The sequence below is a fragment of the Prunus dulcis genome, chromosome 1, assembly GCF_902201215.1.
Source record: "Prunus dulcis chromosome 1, ALMONDv2, whole genome shotgun sequence".
Lineage (NCBI taxonomy): Eukaryota > Viridiplantae > Streptophyta > Magnoliopsida > Rosales > Rosaceae > Prunus > Prunus dulcis.
The window spans coordinates 918,465-927,500 of NC_047650.1; the positions used below are offsets into that span (position 1 = coordinate 918,465).

At 44.4% G+C, this 9,036-nt stretch overlaps 1 protein-coding gene across 2 annotated transcripts; it reads left to right on the forward strand.

Moving 5' to 3' along the window:
• The first annotated feature begins 226 nt into the window (after window positions 1-226).
• Window positions 227-7,405, forward strand: LOC117622638 (protein TIME FOR COFFEE). Of its 2 annotated transcripts, none has more exons than XM_034353385.1 (12): window positions 227-668; window positions 764-1,222; window positions 1,331-1,500; window positions 1,596-1,911; window positions 2,104-2,506; window positions 2,595-2,655; window positions 2,764-2,838; window positions 2,919-3,177; window positions 3,390-3,456; window positions 3,565-3,634; window positions 3,743-4,105; window positions 4,190-7,405. In XM_034353385.1, the coding sequence occupies exons 1-12, from the start codon at window positions 572-574 to the stop codon at window positions 6,740-6,742; spliced, it is 4,893 nt and encodes a 1,630-aa protein (XP_034209276.1). In that variant the 5' UTR covers window positions 227-571; the 3' UTR covers window positions 6,743-7,405. The 2 variants fall into 2 exon arrangements, with proteins under 2 accessions (XP_034209276.1, XP_034209284.1); XM_034353393.1 differs by having other exon boundaries at window positions 229-668; window positions 3,568-3,634.
• The last annotated feature ends 1,631 nt before the right edge of the window (window positions 7,406-9,036 follow it).

Genomic DNA, 9,036 nt, shown 5'->3' on the forward strand with positions numbered 1-9,036 from the left:
GGAAGCTTGGGAAGGAAGAAAAATTAAAACAATGACACGTGGCGGTACCAGAAACAAAAGGTTGGGGTACGGCTTTGAACGGCGGGGATTTTGCCATGTAGGTTTTCTTGAATGTCAACCGCAGGATGTGTCGTGAAATAGACGCCTAATATTGGAGGATGTGTTGTAGCTGTGAATCGTGGCCGTCTACGAGACTTTGGGGTGGGCTTCGCTCGGAGTGAAATAGCGGAAAAGAGGATGAGATAGACTGATAGAGAGCACAAAAAGAAGACAGAGAGTTGGAAATAGAGAGAAGGCAGAGAGAGAGAGAGAGAGAGAGAGAGAAAAAGAGAAGGGCAAGGGAGGGGGGGGCCTTAAGAGAGTGAGAGGTGAAGAAGATAAGCGAAAGCTGAGATCTTTGGCTGTGTGAAAAGGCTTGTGGGGGGATCATTTGCAAGGTTCGAAGCTCGGAGCATGCAAATCCGGTGGCTTTGACTAAATTATCCGGCGAATTGTGATGGGTTTACGGTGATGAGAGATGGGATTAGTCTCCTGGTTCTAGCTGATTTGCTGGTAGATAATTATATTAGATATGGATAGAAATAGAGATGCGAGAAGAGCAGCTATGGCGGCCCCAAATGGGTTGTCAAGGCGAAGACATAGAAGTAGCAACCTCAGAGACTCTCCAGGTTCGACCCTCGCCAGATCTAAGCCCTCTCTGCAATACCCAGCTGTTGGGTTTTTCATTGGTTTTAATGGCTTTTCTTCTTTTTTGGTTTTGCAGAGGACGATGGTCCGGTGGAGTTACAAGAGACGTCGAGGCTCAGAGATCGGAAGAAGGATCGAGATCGAGATCGGGATCGAGAGAGAGACCGAGACCGGGACCGAGACCGCGATAGGGATCGGTTGAGCCGGAGCAAGAGGCGAAGAGGTGAGAGATTGATGCACGGAAGCAATAGAGAAGATGGCGGCGATGACAGTTCGGAGGAGAGTGTGAACGACGAAGATGAAGACGAGGACGACGACGGCGGTGGAGGCGTTGGTGTGAGCGGTGGGTCGATTCGGATGCTTCCGCCCAACCCATCATCAGCGACATCTATTTCGTCGTCGTTGTTGAATCACCGGAAAAGCTTCTCACCGGTGAATAATATGAGTAGTAACAACAAGCATTTTCGACCGCACCCGGCGTTGAAGGTCACCGATGAGATGATTGGTGTGTCCGTACCGAGAAAAGCACGGTCAGGTAGAGCGAAAAATGAAGTGATTTAATGGAAAAAAAAGAAGCTCCAAGTCGTCAGAAATGAATGGATTCTGGGATTCTGATGTGTATTTTTTTTTTGTCGTTTTTCAGCGTCGACGAAGAGGTCTCATGAATGGCCTTCGAGTTGTGGTGTTGTAGGAGGAGACCAAATTCACCGGCAAGCTTCAACATCTCCGGTTCGGCCCGCTACATCGTCGATGGCGGCGCCATCCCCGTCTTCGCCTTCTTCTTCCCACGCCTCGGCGGTTCGGAAGAAGCTGGTGGGTCTTCAATTTCGTCAATTCGATTTATTTCTATGCTCTGTTTATTTGTGAACTTTTCATTTCTAACGTTGAGTGACTTTTTTTTGTTGCAGAAGCCCAACGGACCCAAGCTGAGGCCGCCGAAGATGTCGTCTTCGGCAAAGACGACGTCGTCTAATCAGGACGAGATAGAAATAGAGATCGCCGAGGTGTTGTACGGCATGCAGAGGCAGCCACAGGGACCGACGAAGCAGGAAATTGTAGTCACCGATTCAATTAAGTTTGAATCAAGGGAGGCCAACAAGTCCACCAGCGATGCCAAATCGAGAGTTTCGTCGCCGATCTCGAACTCGCCGTGCGCGTTGCCTCAGCTGCCGTCGGCTTTTACTCAGAATTCTAGCTCCTCTGTCACTTCCCTGTCCGCTGTTGGTGGGTATTTTAAGCTCCCTCAGAGCTCGGTTTTATTCATTTCTTGCTCGGTACCCAATGCTCCGTTTGGTTGCTGAGAGACTGAGATTAAAGGGATTGTAAAGCTTGGTTTTTCGGTGAGCAAACAGAGCTGGGTCTTTGTGTTTTTATGGTGACTGATGAAAATTTGGTCTCTTTGATTCGAATCAACAGCACCCAAGAGGAAAAGACCGCGACCTGTGAAGTATGACGATGAGAACCCATCAATTTTCACCATTCAAAACAGTGCCATTTCAACTACGAGTAAAGTGGTGACTGATCAGCCTGCAAAGGTTGAGACTTCGTCTCCGAAATTGGAGAGAAACCCAGGATCTGCAGCTGAAAATGGCGGATTTTCGTACAATTTGGCCAATTCTCACGCTGTTCCAGCATCATCAGAAGCTCAGCCGGAGCCAGATGTGCCGGAGAGCAAAGCTGCCTCAGATTCAAAGCCAGCAAATGATGAATCAGATGGTCAAAATGTTCAAGTGAGCAAAGAGGAACCTCAGTCGCCCAAAAAGGAGTCTCCTGCTCTCAGACTGGATGATAATCGTCAGGATATGACAATGACTAAAGCGTGAGCACCAAAGATTGATTACCTTTTTTGGGAACAAAAGAACCTTTTAATTCTCTTTTCTAATTTTCGTTTCTTGGGTTTTATTCAGAAATACAACGGTCTCTGAGATTGAGAACCAGCGAGAAGAAAAATTCCAGATAGATCTGATGGTGAGGATCTTCTTGTCATAACAGGATTTTATCTTCGATTTTATATTTTTTTTTAATGTTCTTTAAGGGCAATTTTTAATCTGGGCATTTTTTGGTTGATTCATTTAGGCTCCCCCAGAAAGGGATGGTGAAGTTGATTTTATCTCTGTAGATCCTAGGCCTACGGTCATAGATGCAGAAACGGTGAGTGGGCCACCCCTGCCATTTGCCAAGTCTTGTTTGGTGTGAAAGTTTAATTAATGTGGGTCACTGTTTGGGTGCAGGAGATAAAGCCTATGACTAGAGAAGATGACAAAGTTGTGAAATTTGGCAAGGAAGAGAATGCAAATGTGGAAACTGAGAAGTGCAAAGCTGCGGTGGAAGAAGCTGAGTTCAAGAAGCCTATTGTTGGTAGTAAAGAAAGGAATATTGATCTCCAGCTTGATTTGGAGAAGACTGATAGGGATAGTGGCACTGCTTGTTTTAGTGGAAACAAGCTGCTTCATAATGTTGCTAAGCAGCAGCAAAACACTGAGAAAACTGGTAATTTAGTTTGTGCATTCATTTCTCTCTTCCCCCCTCTCTCTCTCTCTCTCTCTCTCTCTCTCTCTCTCCCTCCCCCTTTTGGGTTTTTGGAGCTTTGACTGACCCATTTGGGCTACTTATTCAAAGATCTTGTCTTCTTTTGGGTTTTTGGAGCTTTGACTGACCCATTTGGGCTACTTATTCAAAGATCTTGTCTTCTTATTCTTCAGTCCAATCGAGCTCTGTACCTTTGCCAATGTCTGTGGCTGCCTGGCCAGGCGGGCTTCCTCCAATGGGGTACGGTTGCGTTATTTTGTTATGTGTTCCTTACTCTTTGTTGGGTTATTTGTGTTTTTCCATGGTTTTTATATACACTTCTCTTGGGGAAATGACTGTTCTCATCAGCAGGTATATGGCACCTTTACAAGGAGTTGTATCCATGGATGGGAGCACCGTTTCTTCAGCTGCTATACAAGTATGTATTTTTTGGTTATTTTCTTTTACTTTTTTTTTTCTTCTCTTTTTTCAAACTCTTTGGAGCTGTGTCGTCTTCTTTTTCTAATGAACTTCTGAACTTGTACAGCCGCCACATTTGCTTTTTAATCAACCTCGGCCAAAGAGGTGTGAAACCCATTGCTACATTGCAAGGAATATATACTATCACCAGCAAATGTCAAGGATGAATCCTTTTTGGCCAGTAGCAGCTGGTTCTGGATCTCTATATGGGGGAAAGCATTGCAATCCCAATGTATTACCTCCAGAATTGCATGGGAATATTCCTGGTAGAGGGGTGAATTCAGCGCAGGACAAGGGACAGGGGCTTGCTATGTTTCCTGGTCCATCTGCGAAGGACAAAAGTTCACAAACAGCAAACCTTGTGGATGCACAGAGAAAGCAAATTGTTCTCCAGCAAGCTCTGCCTCCAGGGGCACCTAGTAATATATTGGTATGTTTCTCCTCTTGATATTTGTTGAATTGTATTGCTGGGGAGGATTTGAGTATTAATGCAGTTTTCACTATTGAATTTCAGCACGGTCCTGCTTTCATATTCCCTTTGAACCAGCAACAGGCAGCTGCTGCTGCTTCTGTCCGACCTGCATCTGTGAAGTCTCCTAATGCTGGTGCTGCAGCTTTGTCAAGTACATCTAACTCTGCTCCAATGACAGCTGCAGCAACCGCTGCTCCAGCCCCAGCAATGAGCTTCAATTACCCAAATATGGCAGGGAACGAACCTCAGTATTTGGCAATTTTGCAGAATAATGCATATCCATTTACAATGCCGACTCATGTAGGTGCACCGCCAGCTTATAGAGGACCCCATGCTCAGCCAATGCCTTATTATAATGGGTCTTTCTATTCTTCCCAAATGCTCCATCCTTCTCACCTTCAGCAGCAGCAACCACCACCATCCCAGTCACAGCAAAGTCAACAAGGTCATCAAAACCCTAGCATTTCTAGTGGCTCATCATCATCCCAAAAACATTTGCAAAATCAGCAGCAGAGGCCACATCCCAGTGGTGTCAATGGTGGCAGTGGAAGCTTGCAAGGCTTTCCTACCTCAAAAAACCCATCTTCACAAGCACTACAGCTGCAGCAGCAGCAACGGCAACAGCAGCAGAACCCACATCCTCCGCACCAAGCTCGCCAACTTGAGCCTGAAATGGGGGGCGAAGATAGCCCATCAACTGCTGATAGTCGAGTCTCTCGTCCGAATATGAACATTTATGGTCAGAATTTTGCAATGCCAATGCGCCCACCAAACTTTCCATTGATGACACCTCCTTCAAGTGGTAGTGCCAGTGGTGCAACAGGTGCAAGTGGTACTGAGAAGAAGCCGCAGCAACAGCAGCAGGGCCCGAAGACGGGGGTTGAAGCATCTCAAGGTTTTGCTATGTCTTTTGCTTCCATGAATGGTGCTACCGCTGCGACTGGCATTGACCTTACATCGCTTGCTCAGAATCATGCAATTCTCCAGAGCTTTCCAGAGGTAAGGCAGGGTTATCAACATTTTATGGCTGTCCAAGCAGTACAACATAAGAAGAGTTATCGTGTTCCTGAAGAAGGGAAAACGGGAGGAGGTGATTCCCCTAATGTGGAGGAAGAAAGAAAGGCCATGGGAGGAAAAGCTTCATCAACTCTTGGGCACTCCATTGCATTCTCCAGGACAGACTTGACGGATACATCTGGTTCTACAATACAGAGCAACAATGTCATTGATAGCTCAACGCGAACTCTTAACCTCAGCTCTACTCCTGGCCGGACTTCTAGTTCTATTTTGCCACCCGCTGTCAGCTCTGTAAATGCTCCCACATCTCAGCAGCAACAAATGCAGCAGCAAATGCGGAATCAGCAGCAACAGCAACAGATGATTCAGCTTCAGAAGCAGCAATTTTCTGCTGCAGGCCGAAGCAAGACTCCAGCAACTAGTAATGGCAGCGTCTACTCTGATCACCTTCCTTCAACCTCTTCTATGGCTGCAAAGTTTCCTAATGCTCTATCTTCATTCCCCCAAAACCTTGTCCAAAGTAGCAGCAGTCCAGCTCAATCTCCTCAGTGGAAGAATTCTGCAAGGACAACCACTTCCCAAGTTCCTTCATCGTCTTTGGCCTCGTCAACCTCATCATCCCTCAAAAACCTTCCTCAGAAGCATGCTCGTACGCAGCAAAGCCACACACAGATATCTTTTGCAGCCAACACAAAGTCTTCAACCCAATCTCAAGGGTTACAACCTGCCAGTAGCAATCAGTCCCCATCTCCTCCAGTAATGGTTGGTTCACCAACACCCACAACTTCGTCAATGTCCAAGAGTGCTGGTGGAAGCCCAAGAACAACTACTTCGACTTCCACAGGAAATAAAGCTGGCCAAGCTTCTTCTTTGTCGTCTCAGCAGGCCAAGAACTCACCATCAGTGGTGCCCAGTCAGAAGTCATCTCCTGTTGGCGGGAGGAATGTCCCTTCAATCCTAGGTGTCAACACCCATATTACCTCTCCAAGCACTGGAACCAAGTCACAATTGCCACAGCAGCAGCAACAACTCCAGCAACAGCAGCAGCATCAACTCCAGCAGCAGCAGCAGCAGCATCAACTCCAGCAGCAGCAGCATCAACATCAACAACAGCAGCATCAACATCAGCAGCAGTTATCTAAGCAATCAATTCAGCAAGCGCAGTTGTTCTTTAACCCCTACATCCAAGCACAAGCTTCACATTCAAATAATGCCACCTCTACCGCCCCTTCAAGTGGGTATTATCATAATTTTCCAAGACGACGGCCTGAGCAACAGCAGCCGCCACAGGGCTCATCAGGGTCATCCTCGAGTGGGATGCTGTCACTCTGCCCGCCCGTTACACATTCTAATACTAGCACCACTGATCCTGCAAAGGCGGCAGCAGCTGCAGCTGCTAACAACATGAAAGGTAGTGGCTTGTCCTCACAGACTCTTATGCATCATGCTCAGTTTGCTGCTGCACAGTCTTCTGGTCCACATCAGATTGTACCTGGGGGATTCCCTTATGTACATGCTATTCCTACCGTGGTCCAGGTGAAACCGGCAGAACAGAAGAAACAACCTGCTGGTGAGTAGAATGATGTTCTTGTGTTAAAACATTGCAACCCCCATATATTGACAAATGATAAGTGGAAAAAGAAGCTGCATTATATTTGGATGGGGATTGTGAACATATGAAGGGAATGGCTGATTTTTGCCAAAGGAAGTGACAAGTTTGCATAGCCTCTGGCAGCCTGAGAAGAAATGGAAGAAGACACGTGAAGAAGCACGGAGCAGAGGGAGGCTAGGTGGAATTGAACCCGCAATTTTGGAAGGAAGTTTAGCAAGTGGGGAAATTTGTCCTAATGAATGTGTATTCAGCTATGTACACTTTGTGTCTATAATCTGACAGGGTCGATGGTGAACTCTAATTAAATTTGATTGGTTTGATGAGAGGATAGGTTGGGCAATGTAAGGGAAAAAAGGCGAAAAAAGAAAAGAAATTATTATTAATGTTGGGCACCAAAGAGGAGGAGGTGGAGGATGATGAGCAGTAAGAGCAAGACCCACCTTTTCCTTCTTTAGGGGCTGTAACGGTGGATTTCCGTTTTCCTATTTCTTTTTTGGAGGTTTAAATTTCCAGAAAGAGCATTAAAACTTTTGACATAATATATATGGCAATGGAATGGAATGTGTGGAGGGTGTTATGTGTATATTTCTAGAACATATAATGGGTAACCCTCCTAATATTTTTTTAAATTAAAATTTGTCATTACATGTTTCATTTACTTAGCCCGGTGAATGTGAATCTAATATGAACAGGGTCAAAAAAAAGATCTGAATTTTGGGGTTGCCTCATATATATGCCTCATTTTACCTTTATGATATCCTCACTTACGAGGGAGGGAGCAACAATTTTTTGGAACGGGTATGGCAAAATAATTATTATTTTTGGTCAATCACGGTATCTCTGAGAGTGGAAAATGTTGTGATTAGCCGAAGATAAGTTCCACACAGGCTTACCTTTGTGATAAATGTATTTGGTGATAAAGTAGAAAGACTTTTTTTGAACAGAGTAATAGATAATTGTAGAGACGTGTGATGTGAGGTGAGGGGGGAGGGTGAGGTGGTATAAATAGGAGCCTGAAGAAGTTCAAATTGTACACTCTCCATTTTCAGACTTAAAAAGTGTTTTGATTTCTTACAAATGGACAATGGTGGGTGGGGCCCCAAAGTCACTCCCCACTCATTGTGGCCTTTTTATATATAATTTCTTGATTTGCCAAATAGTTAATGGCACCCACTAGTCTTTTGACAGGAGTTGGTTGTTGAAAAAGGGCGCGCCTCTTTTATTGTCAGTATCTTACACGTGGATGATGTCCTTTTTTTTATAGAGATATTGGAGCTTTATCTTTTTAGGCCTATCCCTAAATTTATTTTAGTGGGGAGATTAAACAAATATCTTTTGTAATTTAGTATCATCTGGAGACGGTGTTCAGTTTAGTGAAAAAATGTATCGATCAGAAATTCATCTTCTTGTAGATTAGATTATTGCTTGTATATATTTTATTTATATAAAAAAACTTAGATTCACACGTGTTCACATCTCCTTTTATGTTCCCATTTTCATTTGAGTTTTCAGAAAAAAAAACTCACACTTGTTCCATCCATCCACGTGCTTTATACTCTTTATCAGGAAAAAGGCAGAAAATTTAACACTTGGTGACACCCTTTGCTCTTTGGCCTTTGCTTTTGGAAATAATTATACTATCAATAAATAAAAGTATATTTTCCTTTTGGTGTTTGGGATGTTAAGTGAGTTTAAGTATTCCATAATTGTTGTGGGACCAATTAAAGAAAAAATTGAGAAGATTTGGGGGTGGATTCTTTTTTGTAGTTGTACCCCATCTTCATCCAAAAAGATTTTCTTATACATTCATACATCTATATCTCCCAATCCCATGCTGAACGTGATGGAATAAGGAGACTTGTAAGAATATTTCAACATTTCATCTTTGCACTTGATTGCCCTCTCTCTCTCTCTCTCTCTCTCTCTCTCTCTCTCTCTCTCGAAATAGAGAGAGAAAGCGACCTACACTACAGAGGAAGGAAAGTCTAAAAGCCTGAATTTAAAATTTTAAAAAACAGATTACGTTATCACACCCAAAATTAGGTAATCACACACCGTACTGACCCCACTTCAACTATATAAAAATATGTGTAGTGTAATGCTGGAAAAATTCTTGGAATAGATAGTTGGACAACGTCACCCGTCCAACTACACACAAACGATTTGGTTCCACATAGCCCCATGCTAGTCCCACTCCAATGTAGAGGGTCCCCTTGTCTTTGTGGCCTAACAAATAACCTGATCCACTTTCCGGATTCAA